Genomic DNA, 16,927 nt, shown 5'->3' with positions numbered 1-16,927 from the left:
ACTCCTGGCTCCCCTTTCTCTCGCCTTAGTTGTGCTCTTCCACACTAGGCAGGGATTTGCAAGTCTGGTGGCGTGGGCATTCTCGTTCCCAAAGCGTTTCCGATGCAGCTCGAGTTCCTGAAGAGGAACGTCTCAGGTTACGTACGTAACCATGGTTCCTCGATGGAACGAGACGCTGCGTCTCGGTGCCATACTTCCGGCATCCCTGCCGGCGGTTGCTTCATTCCTGAAGCTGACGCCAGCTCCGCCGCACGTGCTTTTGCAGCTTCCTTGCCCAGCTATTGGACTGATTTCACATGTGATTCAGAGCGTGGTCACAGAAGGCGTTCCCAAAGCGTTTCTGACGCAGCGTCTCGTTCCCTCGAGGAATCATGGTTACATACGTAACCTAAGACGTTTTCCTTTATTTGCTGAGTGATATGCATTCATATCCATTCAACAACAAGCCTTGCACTGGTGGGGTTATGCTGTAATTGCAGCTTGAAGCTATATTTATTTTTAATATTGCATGTTAGTATGCTAATAAATACATGTTTTTATTTTCACCAGGCAACACTTGAACCAAAAGAAAGTGTGGAGGGAATGCTGCGTGTCATTGGCAGCCTTACTGAGAAGCAGCATGGTGGATTCATGGACTACAGTGGAGAAACTGTGACCTGGTAAACAAGTTCAAGGTCACTTTTTTTTAAAAAGGACATACCAAATCATAAGCACTTAGGAATAAGGGATAGTTCATAAGGGATACTTCACTCAATAAGGAAAACTTCATACAGGTTTGAAACAACTTCAGGGTGTGTAAATTACGACAGAATTTTCTTTCTTTTTTGGGGTGAAGTATATCTTTAATTTCAGGCCACAAGGGTTTATGAGAGACACATGAGAATTGTATACTGTTTAGTATTTCATACAATAAAACACTCAATAAAGCAGTACTGTCTCTTTTTTACTGTATATGTTGCATCACTCTGATTACCAATTGCATACACAGCCTAAGTTCAATTTCAGGTAGGTAAGTTAAATAAAACCCCTCTGTTGTGCAGTGTGTATAACAAGTATAACAGGTAAATCTTAGAGATAAGCAGCTAGGCAGAACAAAAATACAAATAGGTGAAATGAGAATAGGCCACAAAGTGATAATCAACCATCACATAATTTAGCACTCATTATATACACACACACACACACACACACACACACACACATATATATATATATATATATATTGGGGTTGGAAGACCCCTATAAACAAACAAATTAACAGTGCTAGCACTTTTGCATGTGTACAATTATAAATAGAATTTAATTTACTGTTTTATACACTTTTTTTGTCTGATGCCATCTTTCTTTCTTTTTTTGTTTTCCACCATTCAACAACAGCTATTGAATTGTATTAAACAGTTTAATTAAAATTAAATTATGTGGACTGATGGTTTAAACAGAAGTATAGTGATTAAAAACCTCAAGCTCATGTCTTGAAAGGTTGAAGCTCATGTCTTGAAAGGATGACATAATTGCTAGAAATCAATTTCTCTACAGGGTAGATTTTTGCTTAAGCTTTATTAAGCTTTTAATAACTGAATTGGCAGCATAGGCCTACTGCTACAGGTCAAGCTGAAATAAAGCATAGCTTCACTCTATCTGCATCCGTTCATATTGTCTATTTTTTTTCTCTCTTAAGACAGACGTCACATTTATGTAACATAATATAAACATAACTAGTCCGAAAAAGGGAATGAAATGTCAGAGTGGATAGTATCCAAAATAAAAGTGGGGCGTGGTTTCCTTGTGGTGAGATGGTTCAAGAGATTTCACCACTCAGAAACAAGATGTTATTTCGTGCCAGCACTGCACATACTGTATATTAACGTTGAATATGAAGAGAATATTAATGTTGGTTGCAAGAGACAGAAGGGTAAAAGGCAGTCACACAGTACAAAAAGCACAGAGCTGTTCAAAATCCTGATGCCCATAGAGCACCAGTCAAATCCACACATTGTATTGTAATGTACATAATGACTTCACCCTTGGCTGGAAGAGTGTAAAGACTTTTTTCAATAATAGCCCAGGCTACATTTTTTTTTTCTGTGGACTAAAAACGTTTATGCTCTTCTTGCTCCTTATTCTTGTGTGTGTGTGTGTGTGTGTGTGTGTGTGTGTGTGTGTGTGTGTGTGTGTGTTTATGCTAAAGTGTGGGGATCAAATGTCCCCACAAGGACTGTAAATCCTGAAATGTTTTGGGGGGAAAAAATATTACAAATAGTAAATGATGTTTATTTGAAAGTGTAACAATGCAAACAGGTTTTCTGTAAGGGGTAGGTTTAGGGTTAGGGGATAGAAAATACAGTTTGGTCAGAATAAAAGCAATAGAAGTCTATGTCACCACAATTCACAGAAAAAAGTGTGTGTGTGTGTTGTTGTTGTTTTTACAGCAAAACTCGACAAAACTCTTTATTTTCACTCTTGAAGTGAACTTTTTGCCTTTAAGGTGATTAGATTTGGTGATTAGATTTTGAACTGTTGCCACTACTGTTGCCTTGAACGTGAGAACACAACTGCATGGTATTTCTCGTCCGGTGTGCATCACAGCTTATTTGAAAGTGGTTTACCATCGGGTTTAGGTTTCCTGTACAGACTCTACGAAAGTTGAGACACTGTCTGTGTTGTTAGTGTTTGCTTCATTGAGACTGTCCCAGCCTATCTGTGCTGTAATGCACGCAATGCAGTCACTGTGTCGCAAGTTAATGTTTATTGTTGGGTGAAGCAAATAATAGACATCTAACAAACTGAAGTAGTGGTTACGTAATTCATAATTTCTACCTCTAATCAGCACCGGCTCCTTGTGACAGAGAATGGAGCTGAAACGAATTCTGCAGCGCGATCCCAGAGGACAGTGAGACTCGTTCATTTTTGTGACTACACATGCCCAGCATCCTTTCATTAATAATGAACGACATGAGCTGGGAGGTTAAATTATATGTTTTTGACTGCATTCTCATGATTTCCAAATCCGGAGTATGGTCAACGTTTGCGTAAGGAAACTTGGGTGAATTTGGCTGTTGTAACATTCTGAACATTAGCGGAACTTATCCAGGGGTATGACAGATTTTTTGTGATTATCAAGGATATGCTATGTATAGCCTAATCCATTTTGAATCAAAGTTTAGATTTTTATACTGCTATGACCAGATGCCACATGCTGCAAAAATACGATTCCCTCACGAAAATGCAAGGACTGACATACAGACAGGACAATATGATGTGTCAAAATTAAGGCCAGCACCCCTAATTTCAGATGCACCTTAGCTGTTTATGGAGCACCGGACGAAGGGCGGCGATTAAAGTGACTGGGTGGCTCTAAAACATGGGGAAGTGATCTGTCATATCCTCACCGCAGCATGAAGCAAAATGCATATTACGTAATGTTATAGGGGCGTTACGTTCACTTGGTTGCACATACAAAACAGTTTTAAAGGCAGACAGATCGAAGCAGATTGACAGAACATGGCAGCAGTAAAATCATGCAATATCTTGATCACCGGAGCCAAGTTTTGGTAAATGCATGTGTCCTTCATTGTGCATTTTAACATTTAACTGGAAACGATGCAGATATCATTGATTTCTTATTGAGATTTAATAATATTATTATTGAGAAAAGATATTTATTATAGAACTGTGGAACTGCTATTTGTGCTATTACTTCTAGATGCTGATGATCCATGCAGTATCAAAGAGTCTGCAAAGAAAGTGGGATCTCTTCTGGGAAACAATGGTTTGAACCTGCTTGTGAATAATGCTGCAATCGTGGCAAGAGGCACAATTCAGACCAGCAGTGTTGAAGACATGAAAAACACCTTTAACACCAATGTGATAGGACCCTTATTAATCATTAAGGTAACGTAAAAAGCATAGGTAATAGTTCTGAAACAACATTTTGTTTAAACGTGTTGGTGCAGTGGCATTCTGTCTAAACATCTAGGCGGGGGCTTTTACTATTGTAAAGAGACTACTAAAATGAGTGCTTTTGAGGAAGAACTAATCACTGGATATGGCAGATTTTGCAAGGTTCATAGCATTGTACCAAAATAAAAGCTTAGACCAGTTTAATTGGTTTCTTAGCCTGATCGGACAAAGACACTGCTGCACCATTGTTTATATGAGTTACCATTTTGTTGAGTTTGTTATTGCGGTTTCTGCTGGTTTCCCTGACTAGTTGTTTTGTTCTGACACAAGTCGTCCTGTGTCTGTCTCAACTAGTAATGGATTACAACATTGACTTGCCAATCAGCTGCATACTTTTCTAGACAACTAGTCAACGAAAAATTATTTGCCAGAATAAGCTACAATATGCAATATTTGCAATATTTAAATAAAAAATAAACAGTTCACCCAAAATAGGAAGTTTGCTAAAAATGTGTTCACCCTCAAAACATCCAAGATGTACACATGATGATATTGACAAATACAGTTTTTCGCTAACAAGTGATGTAATGCAAAATTTTTCCAAATCTGTTCAGATGAAGGAATAATGTCAGCTCATCTTGAATGGCTAGAGAGTAAACTATCCCTTCAATGCTACCTTAATTGAGTATAAAACAAACTTTTAATTCAGAGATTTGTAATTATTTCTCTTTTTGTGTGTGTAGGAGTACCTACCATATCTATAAACAGCGGCCAAAGCCAGCGGGACACCAGGCATGTCCTGTAATAAAGCAGCTGTCATCAATATCTCCACTGTGGGGGGATCCATCAGCACAATGCCTTCATTATATGAACAATTCCCAGTGTTGCCATATTGTGTTAGCAAGGTACACTTAAGTCCTGCATTGGCACTAGTTAAACTGGATCTTATCCATTGCCCGTGAAGTATTGATGGCATGAACTGATGTATAACTCAAACGGTATGTTTACCTATCAGGCAGGTTTTAACATGCTGACTGTGTTAGCTGCTGAAGAGTTAAAGGCAGATGAGATCCTCTGCATGGCCCTTCACCCAGGATGGGTGAAAACTGAACTGGGTGGAGAAAAAGTAAGTGTCGATTTATTAGTAAATGTTGTTTTATTTTTTAGCAAAAATGGAGGAAACATAACAAAATGAGCTTATAAATACAAAATGTTTGAAATATCTGAAACACTTCAGTGCCACCAACAGTCCAAAATTTCATGTATGATGTATAACCCCAATTTCAAAACAAGTTGTAACGTTATGTAAATGTAAATAAAAACAGAATGCAATGATTTGCAAATCTCATAAACCCATATTTTACTCACAATAGAACATAGAAACATATCAAATGTTTCAACTGAGGAAATGTAACATTTTAGGGAAAAAATAAGGTAATTTTGAATGTGATGGCCGCAAAACATTTTTAAAAAGTTGAGACGGGGGCACCAAAAGGCTGGAAAAGTAAGTATTACTAAAAATAAATATTTTGCAGCTAATTAGGTTAATTGGCAAGGTCAATAACATGATTGTGTCAGGGTTCTGCCCTGGCAGCTTTGTCTGTTTTGTCCTTGTATAGTTTTTCTTTGTTTGTCCTGTGTATGACCACATGGCTTTGTCTTTGTTTATGTTGGCCATGTGCTTCTCTCGTCCTGCCCCCTTGTTTCACATTACCACGCCCCCTCGTTTAGTCCTTGTTTGATGCCCGTTACTTGATTGTTCTCACCCAGTGTTTGTGTGCTTTCCTCCCTATATATTGTGCTAATTGTGTTTGTGGATTTGTTTTGTGTGTGAGTTCGTGTTTGCGTACCTCTCTAGCTGGTCTGTACTAAATGGAGTTTTTCGCCTGTCTGTTAAGGTCCGGTATTTATTGGTTAAAGTTTTTGTCACTGTTTTAGTGCTGCCTCCTCCTTTACAGTCCTCCTTCCGGTTGTCACACAGGGCTCTCCTCGGTGGTCATCCCCCTACCTGCCTGCTCTACAGTTGTGTGGCCTACTCTACTGTCTGGACTGTTCACGCCACTCCCTCCTGTTGTTCCTTGTTTAATTTGTCAAACTTCTTCCCCTGCTCATTCTGCATTTGGGTCCTATCCAATCAGTGACCTTGACAGATTGGGTATAAAAAGAGTGTCTTAAAGGGGCAGAGGTTCACCAATCGACAAAAAAACTACATCTACAAATTGTGGAACAATTTCAGAATGTTCCTCAAAGTAAAATTGTTAAGATTGAGTATCTCATCATTTACAGTATATAATATTATCTAAACAATCTGGAGAAATCTTTGTGCGCAAGGGACAAGGGCAGAAATCAATATTGGATGCCGTGATCTTCGGGCCCTGAGGTAGCACTGCATTAAAAACAAACATGATTCTGTAATGGAAATCATTGCATGGGCTCAGAAACACCGTTCACAGCTCCATCATGAAAAGTAATCATATCTGAACATGATCCAGAACCGCCACCATCTTCTCTGGGCTAAAGCACATTTAAAATGGACTGAGGCAAAGTTGAAAACTGTTCTATGGTCAGACGAATCGAAATTTTAAACTCTTTTTCGAAACCATGGACGCTGCATCCTCCAGACTAAAGAAAAGCTTTATCAGCACTCAGTCCAACAGCTTTCATCTCTGATGGCATTGGAGAGCATCAGTGCCTATGGAAAGGCACCATCAGTGCTGAAAAGTATAAACCGGTTTTAGAGCAACATACTGTATGCTTCCATCCAGACAAAGTCTTTTTCAGGGAAGGCCTTGCATATTTCAGCAAGACAGTGCTAAACTGCATACTGCATCTATTACAACAGCATGACTTTGTAGAAGAGTCCTGCGTGCAGTCCAGACCTTTCACCAGTTGAAAAGATTCGGCACATCATGAAATGTCAAATATGACCAGGAAGACCCAGGACTGACTGTTGAGCAGCTAGAATCGTCAGACACAAATGGGACAAAGTTCCTCTCCCAAAACTCCAGAAACTGGTCTGCTCAGTTCCCAGACGTCTATGGACTGTTGATAAAAGAAGGGATGTAATAAACATGGCCCTGTCCCAACTTTTTTGAGAAGTGTGGCAGTCATCAAATTTAAATGAACCAATTTTTTCCTTAAAATTGTACAATTTCTCAGTTCAAATATTGATTTCAAACATGTTGTCTATGTTCTATAACAAATAAAATATGAGCTTATGAGATTTGCAAATCATCGCATTATATTTTTATTTACATTTTACACAGTGTCCCAACTTTTTTGGAATTGGAGTTGTAGCTATTAACCAGATTAAGATGAATTATTTAGCTATTAACCTATCGAACAAGGTGTTTTAGTCACAAACTCATGCAGTGGTGTTCATTGAGCTGATTTTAATGCTTTCGATTTCCACCAATTTTTGAATTCTGTCAAACTTTCTTTTTTTTTTTTGGAGCAGCTACAACTTTCACTTGTTTTATTGCTTTCATATGATTTTAAATGAGTTGCTAGATGCTTTTAAATGCTCCAACCATGTTCAATATTACGTAGTACATCGTGTCACATTGGTAGTGTCAATTGCTGCTTCAACTATACTGTTTTTAGTTTGCATTTTAATGAACCATATGTATGTTTTTATTTTCACCAGGCACCACTTGAACCAAAAGAAAGTGTGGAGGGAATGCTGCGTGTAATTGGCAGCCTTACTGAGAAGCAGCACGGTGGATTCTTGGACTACACTGGAAAAACAATTCCCTGGTAAACCAGAAAAACAAAATCACTCCTGTACGAGTGGTCAGGAAAGGGCCAGTCCTGGTCTAATCTGCCCTGTTTATTCTATTAATCATAAAATGGCACACTTAATCATAAGAACTTAACCCCACATGTTTATGACATACATATAACAATTTTGTATCAAATGTAATTTTATACAATAAAGCAATTAATGAAGTAATAAAGCAGTACTGTCTTTTCTATATTATATGATGCAAATACTTCGCTTATCAGTTGCACACAGAGAAAATTATTTATAGGGTGGAAAGGGATGGCATGAGGACTCTGAGGGGTGGTTCAGGCTGCAGGATTGCTGAACGACTAAACAAACATTATCAGCATGATGGTGCAAAAATGTACATTTCTTGCCTATTACCTCCCACTGCTGCTAAAAAGTAATGCCTTATGATTCACTTTGTGTGTCAGAATGTTCGAACATTGAACCCCCAGATTTTACGAGTAAGTTTTCATTCATACTTATTATTTTCAAATACTAAGTCATACAAGTGTACAGTTATGTGTACGTTATTCATTTATTACCTCATATCCATACTGGCATTAAATGCCACAGTTTAATGGGTAAATTGATTTATCATAGAGAGAAATTCAACACACACACACACACACACACTTTTATTTGTGCATGTAACATGGCTTTGTAACTTTTGCTGCTTTTTTTACTAACCACCAGATGGCGCTGTTTTCGACACTCTCATAGCTAGTCCCTAGTATGAGATTAAAAAGTATATACCGTTTCTCATACTAGCATGCAGGGCCTAAAATTAACACTCGCCAAGCGCCAAATGCGAATAAAAATCAGCGTTGTCGAATCCATGTAACAGTGTCAGTCGCCAGTTGGCGGGTACAAACTTTTACAAATTATAACAATGCAACGAAGAGAAAACAACAGCCAGTTTTTAAAAGAGATTCGCTGTTTTTGACATAAGCTAATAAAATAATCTTTTCCGTAGACAAGATCATTGTGATTAGCTGTTCTGTCATAAGCGACAAGAGCGAATCAAATAATAGGACCAGGGTGCGAACTATCCCCTTAATAAGACATGGGCTCCCCTGAAAACGTGATTTGTGAAATTTTGGGGGGTCTCAAAAAATATTGACAATGTGTTATTTTGACGTGCAATTTCAGTTTTGTGTAATGTGATCATCGTGGATTATTATGTGTAAAATTGCAAAAATATAATTCATTCATGCATGACAGCGATTTAAACCCAATTCACTTCAATAAAGATAACTGTACATGCTATTCTTGTCATGAGCATCAAGGTGTGGGGGCGCTGCGGTGCAAATTCCACTCACGTTTAGTACATGTTAACTCAAAGAGTCGTAGAAAAAATATAAACGTTGGACTCTGTGGTCGATTCTGTGTTAATGTAAGGCATGTTATTCGCAATTATGTGTTGTGGCTGGGTTGTTATAGGTCTGCGTGACTCTCGATGTCTTAGGCCTAATTGAACGGAGGAATTATGGTATTCTATGGCAATTACTAACCGAGCGCACCACTGATGCTGGCGCGGGGGGTAAATCACTTCCGCGAGAGGAAAACTATGGAACGATATTCCGGACAATTTTCAAATAGAATAGCAAATTGTATTTTCAATTGCGTTTTCAATATGTGGACGCATAAATTGTGACATAATCCAAATGCAATTGCAAATCCTGCATTAGCGTTTGCATTTTCGCTTTCGCGAACGCACATTGACGGGCAAATTTCAAATGAAAAAGCAAAGTCCATTTGCAACTGTATTTCCCATGTCTTAGGAGTTACGAGCCTGTCATATTTAAATAGCAATATTAATGACCACGTCTGCTTTTTCACTCTCGCTGCGTCACGCATGTAACCTGCCAAAACTCAAATGGAATCGCAATTCCTTTTGCATTTGAATTTCCGACGTCTGCATGGAGAGCTGCCAATCAATGTGAGGGGGCGGGGCTACTCAGATTTACACGCAAGGAAACGGGAGCCCGCGAGCTCATTTCAAACCCTCATGAGCACATGATCATTCCCCACAGCCTCGCGCTCGATCTTCTCTCACCTGCTCGCACTAACACTTTTATTTTTGTCAGTCGTGGGGTGGGGCTTGCTGTTTTAATTGCAACCTCAAATGCCATTGGTTAATCCTCTTTTCCGGAAGTCAGTTTTGGACGCCTGTTTTATATGTTTTATGATTTATAATTCTCTTGACTTAAGACATGGCATCAGTGGACCAGATACATGCGCGTTATCGTTTCATTTGCTTGTTTTATTTATTTATTTTGTCTTTATTTAATGCAATTTAATGCATTGTTCATAGTCTTCTGTTTACTAATGATTGCAGTCTTCTGATGATAAGAGATACACATATGAACCCTTTTTAAAGACTGTAATGATGCACGCACACACGCACATGCATACATACATAGGCTATATATAAAGCTATAGGAATGACAGTAAAGTTTTCAAAATGTGTTTTATATTTAATCTTGTAAATAGATACAACATTGTAATATTTGAAGGTTTGTTTAGTCTTTAATTTATACAAATTATATTAAGATTTCTATATGCCAATGTACAAAAAACATCAAATAAAAATACATTAAAGTAATAAATATTTTGAGATAGAGTGGCAAAGAGTTTCAGACTTTCTATTTTGTTTTTTTATGTACTTGAAACAAGGACGGCTTACTTTTTTTTTTTTTTTTACCATTTGCATTTATGAATATGATATTTACCCAAAAATAAAACAAAATTGACAATATCCAAAAAAAGAGAGAGAATTTAAATCACACTTAAAGAAGAAGATATCTTGCAAAACAAATGGAGGAATTGCTTCCATTTTTACTGACAACCAACAATGAATATCAAACCAGAATTTAGAAGTAACCTCTCAGTAAAAGAATAGGTGATCAAATGTTTCAGGAAAAGAATAACAAGAACCACATGGGCCCACTTAAAAATTTAATATTTTCTGTATAAAATCACTAACAGGGTAAATCCTAAACATAATTATGTAATGTCACCTTGACCTTTGGAGCAAATGTAAGAGCTTTATCTATTACTGAGGGTTCAACATCTCTCAGAAAATAGCACTGATAATTTCCTGTGATAATAGCTACGTTTAAATTCTTTATAAATAAGTTTGTTAATACACACTTATTATCGAAGAGATCTATATTAGCCTACATATTTTTAAGGAAGGAAAAGAAACAACAGGCCTAGATAACGGGTCAGAAAAACTGCAGTACTTTACAAAAGGTAATGGTAAACATTTTTCAGTGTTCAAATTGATGGGGGGTCCCAGACCTCCCATAAGCATTAAGGGCATGGTCCTCTGGTTACTATAATACTTGAAACTTAGTGAAAATGAGAATTAAATGAAAAGATTCGACTGCTAGCCTATTAAATTTAGAACTGCTCATGTTACATCGTATTTTATGTGTGTTTCACTGCATGATTCAGTCTAATAAAATGCATTTAGAATGCTCCCAAAATTCAAAATATGTGGACAGAAAATGTAGGCCTATATACTTATTTAATAATATCACACAAAGAATGCCATTTTTTATTTTTTTGCAAAAATCACAAATGTGATATTGATTTTATACAACAGTTAAATAAACAAGAAGTTAATATGAACAGGCTTACGTTTTAGACACCATATTGCCTATTTTTGCTCTATTTCGCCAATAAAAAATAGCTAATTCCAAACAGAGCCACAGCACTGTTTTGCGTCTCTGAGCAACATAAGTTTTCATCCAGTTTTTGCGCTGTTAGTTGCTGATTAACTTTTGTAGCTTGAATAAAGATTACTAGGTATACAGCAGTTTATGCATATATAATGTAGTTTATGTGAAGATTGATTTAAAATCACTTAAATTAAAAGTTGTTATATATTTCAGAGCCTATTAAATATGAAAAATAATGGCTTTCAATTATACTGTAATGTTGAATGGCTATAATTAATAGGGAAAATGGAGGGAAAATGCACCAGCAGGACAAATTAAAAACATTGTAAATATGTTTAGTCATTGTAGTAGTAATAACAGCTTGTTTTTGCAAAAAGAGTTTCATGGCCGGTAAAAACAATTTTGGCCAGTAAATTTGATCATGTCACCGGCCATTGGCAGGTGTCGCAAAAAGTTAGTTTTAGGCCCTGCTAGCATGTATGTAGAATGTTATCTGAGTAAGAGAGAAAGACTGAGAGAACACCAAAGCAAGCATTTATGCATAGTTCTTGTGAATTTATGGCCTGACATATGCATTTGTCTTGCGATTATGCAAGCAGTTGCATTTCCTCAGAGGGACCACAAAGTAGTTATCTTACCTTTTTTAATATAATTGAAAACATAAAAATGGCCTATTAAAGAAATAATCAGATTCTAAATCTCTGAGCATTTTCCTGATTTGTTTGCCATTATTCCAACTATTGTATTTTATTGGCATTAGTTGAACTAATCAACTCTTTACTTTTTGGGTCGTCCCTTCCAGAATTTGGCTTAGACTGCGCTGCCTAGATCTACTGATCCCTCTACTCACTCTTGACCATTTAAAAAATAATGATAAGCATATCTGACTTGAAAATATTATTATATATATTAGCTTTCTTAAAAAAGCACCTAAGTGAGCAGCTTTGGTATTCTGCTAAAAATCTCCCTTTGTGTTCACTGGAAAGTCTGCTAAAAATCATAAGCTTGAGGAAAATGTCATTTCAGCTATGCAGGAGTTGTGCATTAATATACCAGGCAAAAAAAGTTTTGAAAATATTAGAAAATTGACAGCATCTTAATTTGAATGAGCTGCCACTGTTTATTATAGTTGCCAAACAGTCAGTTATATTAGCTTTTTTTAATTCACTGTCTCTCTGACTATTTGACTATTCATTCTTCAGTCATTTTTCTTTTCCTCTTATATTTTTCTTGTTTTTCTTTACCTCAGTAACACATACTGTATGACACAGCACAATACATCAGTTCAAAATGGGCGTGGTGTTCACTTGGGTTCGTATAAAAAGCACTCTTAAAGAGCAGGTTGGATAAGCCAAACTCATAAACTTAGAACATGGCAGCAGTGAAAGCATGCAATATCTTGATCACCGGAGCCAACCGGGGCTTGGGCTTAGAATTTGTTAAACAACTATTGAAGGATTCTAGTCAAAAACAGCATATTTTTGCTACTTGTCGTGATCCAGATGGACCAAAGTCTGAGGTGAGTTATAAATAACTAACACAAATAGAAACACCAGGAGAAATCCTAATGTGCCTTGTTTAACTATGCATATTATCTTTCTTAAGGCTTTGAGAGAACTGACGAAAAAGCATCCAAATGTGATCACCATCATATGTCTTGGTAAATGTGCATGTGTCCTTGGTGCATTTAAAATTTTTACTAAAAGTAGTGAGAATTTCGAAGTGATTTTTTCAGTGTTTTTTTAATACCATTTCATTGCTTAATACTTTTGCACCAATAGTTGTTCTGTTAATTTTAGATGCTGATGATCCGTGCAGTATCAAAGAGTCTGCCAAGAAAGTTGGATCTCTACTGGGAAAGTGTGGTTTGAACCTGCTTGTGAATAATGCTGCAAAAATGGCAAATGGCAACATTCAGACCAGCAGTGTTGAAGACATGAAAAACGCCTTTAACACCAATGTGATAGGACCCTTATTAATCATTAAGGTAATGTAGAAAGCATTGTTAAGAGCTCTTAAGCAACTGATTGAAACATGAAATCTTCTGCCTTCTGGCTAAATATCTAGGCTGGGGCTTTAACTATTTTGTGTCACTGGTTTGTGACTAAACTATTATAGTTTTTTTCAACTTCTTGCCTATTTTTTCAGAACTTTAAACACAAATCCAAGAATTGCACACACAAAATGCAAAATGCCTCACATCTCTTGCAAAATGAAGCACTACATTCAAAATATCACAAACACATCTCAAAAGCAAACATTTGCAAACACCTTTACTGTAATATTAATTACTGTTAGATTTTTGTGTGTTGTGCTTTGCAAAAAGTATTTTATGAAATTGAAAACTGAGTCAAAGGCTGAGAATTAGCGTATGGTTTTGAAGATTTGGTGTGTGGTTCTGCTGTTTGAGTGTCAGGTTTCAGAAACGGTGACAAGTAAAGAATTTGTGTGTAAGCAGTTGAAAAAAACTGTAAAATGAGTCCTTCTGGGGAACTGGATGTGGCAGAGTTTGCAAGGTTCATGGCATTGTACTAAAATAATTGGTAACACTTTAGAATACTGTTTCATCATTAATGAATAGCTACACAGGAACAAATGACTAATGCACTATTAACATTTTAGTAACTACCATTAACTAACAAGAAACTCTGATTAATGAATCAGTAAGTAATAGCGCTCAGTTGAAAGTGGTAGTTCACTAAACAGTAACTACTATTTTTTTCATATATCCTGGAGAGCCTCAAAAGTTTACAATGATTTCAGTCATTACTAGAGAGTTATCATGATCTTCACTTTAGAATACTGATCCAAATAATAATTCCTTCTGATGGATTTGGTAAGACTTGAGTCATACCTAGTGGGTCACTTTAGAATTAATTATACATTTTGCATTATTCACATTAATTATGAACCTGTATATAGTAGTTCTTAGTAGTTCTCGGAGAGATATGAAAAAAACATTTTTAGTTACTGATTAGCTAATAGTGAACTACCACTTTCAACTGAGTGCTATTACTTACTGATTTGTTAATCAGAGTGTCTTGTTAGTTATTGGAATGTTAATAGTGCATTAGTAATTTGTTTCTGTGTAGTTATTCATTAATGACGGAATAGTATTCTAAAGTGCTAAAGTGATTCTAAATCACTGCTGCACTATTATTTAAGTAAGCTGCTGCTTTATTTATCAGAGAGATATAATCCTTTCTCTTTTTTTAAGTAGGAGTACTTACCGTATCTACAAGCAGCAGCCAAAGCCAGTGGGATACCAGGAATGTCCAGTAATAAAGCAGCTGTCATCAATATCTCCTCTCTTGGGGGATCAATGACCAGAATGCCTCCCATGTACATCCAATTCCCAGAGTTGCCATACTGCATTAGCAAGGTACACCAGAGTCCTGTATTGGCACTAGTTAAACTGGAGCCCATTCATTACCTTTGATGTATTGATGCTGTAAGCTGATGTATAACTCAAACGGTATGTTTACCTATCAGGCAGGTTTTAACATGCTGACTGTGTTAGCTGCTGAAGAGTTAAAGGCGGATGAGATCCTCTGCATGGCCCTTCACCCAGGATGGGTGAAGACTGAAATGGGTGGAGAAAAAGTGAGTGTAAAGCCTTTGAATCCATGTTAATAGTAATGCAGCGGGTGCTTTTGATTTCCACATTTTCTGTCAAACTATTGTGACTATCCTAGTCAAGATATGTAATCGGGAAATAACTGAATGACACACTTTATTACAATAATTTGACCTAAACTCAAGCTTAAATGCTTCTAAATTAGGGAAATTTTTTTGCACTATATTCCAGGTCTTCTGAAGATATTTGATATCGTTGAGGAACAAACTGCACATTACTGCAGGTTGTTAAATTTAAGTTCACAGAAACTATTCCCTCCACTTCAGTAGTCATTTGCTTCTCAATTTAGATATTAATCGGCAGATACTCAATATCAATGAGTATGTGCCGATGCCGACATTTTTTTGATAATGCAAAAAATTGGACTAGATTTTCATGCTGAATATTTGTGTTGGTGTGAACAGGTCTTTAGCCCTGCAATGTACTGCTCATTCATCCATGGTATCTTCCTGCCCGAGACTTTGTGATAGGATCCATCTCCCCAAACATAGAACAAGTAATTTGGAAAATTGGATGGATGGATGTTAGTGAACTATATGTATGTATGTATTTTCACTAGGCACCACTTGAATCAAAAGAAAGTGTGGAGGGGATGCTGCGTGTCATTGGAAGCCTTACTGAGAAGCAGCACGGTGGATTCTTGGACTACACTGGAGAAACAATTCCCTGGTAAACCAGAAGAAAAATATGCTCACGAAAGGGCTGATCCAGGTCCAGACTGACCTATTTATCTTAATAACCAAAAAAGGGCACACAAGGATTTATGAGACAAGAGACATGACAAATTTATACCATTTCATGCAATACAACTCTTATCAATGAAATGTGCCCATTCTGTGGTGAACTATAGTTTGTAGAGTTGTGTATTAGCAGTGGGTGATTTTGTCCTTGCTTATTTGTCAAGCTAAATATAATTGGAAGATAATGGGCCCTTTTTACTTCTTTGTTTGAATATTGCCATGAGTTAAAAGGGGAGCTGTAGGCAGAGAGTGCCTTTGTCTTCGAATACAGCTTTTATCCCTGTTTTTGTACAATTATGGAGTTGAGTGAAGTTTATGTTGTTTATTTGTCTTTTTTTTACATTTGAGGTAATTTAGAGCTGCTCCCAAAACTAATTTGGTTTTTGCCTTTGCTCTCTCCTGAGCCACTGATCCTTATTTCTTTATGTTAAATGTATTGCTTTTATTTTGTTAATAAAACCCCTTTGTTTGTATACATCTAATGGCGCTTTTACACTGCATGGTATGGCACGGTACGGCTCGGTACGGTTCACTTTTGGGGGGTTTTCCACTGGGTACAGTACCTGGTACCTGGTACTTTTTTTAGTACCACTTCGGTTGGGGTTCCAAGTGAACCGTACCGTTACCAAAACGTGACGTGTAAACTCTGCTGATCACTGATTGGCCGGAGAGAATTGTCACTACTGCGTCACTGAACTTGCGACATGAGACACAACAGAACCGCTAGATTTAAATCAGCACAGCCAGCGAAGGATCGAACGCAATTTTTGTTTGAACAAACTCTCTTTTCTGTAACATCCAAAAAATTGCTTTTTTGTAGTCTGTTGTAGCTAATCAGCTCATGGGAAATATAAATAATTAACCATAACTAGTTATAATTAACTATTCAGGGCACTAATATATTGCCTACGTACCAACAAATAATATACATTCTTGTTTAGATCATCAGAAGGCGAATTCATAGATACTAAACAAGCTATATGTAAGGTTATCTGAATGAGTGGTTTATCGTAAGCACGAATAAAAATAGTCTATAATACAACAGATTAATACAAAACAGCAATAATACACACAATGGCCTGAAGAAAATGTGTGTTCATTCAAAGAAAAGGTTTTCCTATGAATTAATTAGTAGAACAGTCCATTTCTCCTGTGCATTTGTACCCCTTGTTTCTGGAGAAAGCAGAATGAGAGC

The 16,927-nt window shown here is 36.9% G+C and overlaps 1 protein-coding gene and 1 pseudogene across 1 annotated transcript; both read left to right on the top strand.

Moving 5' to 3' along the window:
• Positions 1–582: 582 nt before the first annotated feature.
• Positions 583–7,819, top strand: LOC107602687 (C-factor-like; annotated as a pseudogene).
• Positions 7,820–12,727: 4,908 nt separating this feature from the next.
• LOC107602722 (C-factor-like) lies at positions 12,728–15,736 on the top strand. The gene is made up of 6 exons (XM_016295294.1): positions 12,728–12,874; positions 12,961–13,015; positions 13,155–13,342; positions 14,576–14,737; positions 14,848–14,958; positions 15,552–15,736. The coding sequence occupies exons 1-6, from the start codon at positions 12,728–12,730 to the stop codon at positions 15,663–15,665; spliced, it is 777 nt and encodes a 258-aa protein (XP_016150780.1). The 3' UTR covers positions 15,666–15,736.
• Positions 15,737–16,927: the final 1,191 nt, after the last annotated feature.

This window comes from Sinocyclocheilus grahami, unplaced genomic scaffold, assembly GCF_001515645.1.
Source record: "Sinocyclocheilus grahami isolate Dianchi unplaced genomic scaffold, SAMN03320097.WGS_v1.1 scaffold333.1, whole genome shotgun sequence".
Taxonomy (NCBI): Eukaryota; Metazoa; Chordata; class Actinopteri; order Cypriniformes; family Cyprinidae; genus Sinocyclocheilus; species Sinocyclocheilus grahami.
This window is presented reverse-complemented; position numbering and strand designations above follow the sequence as displayed.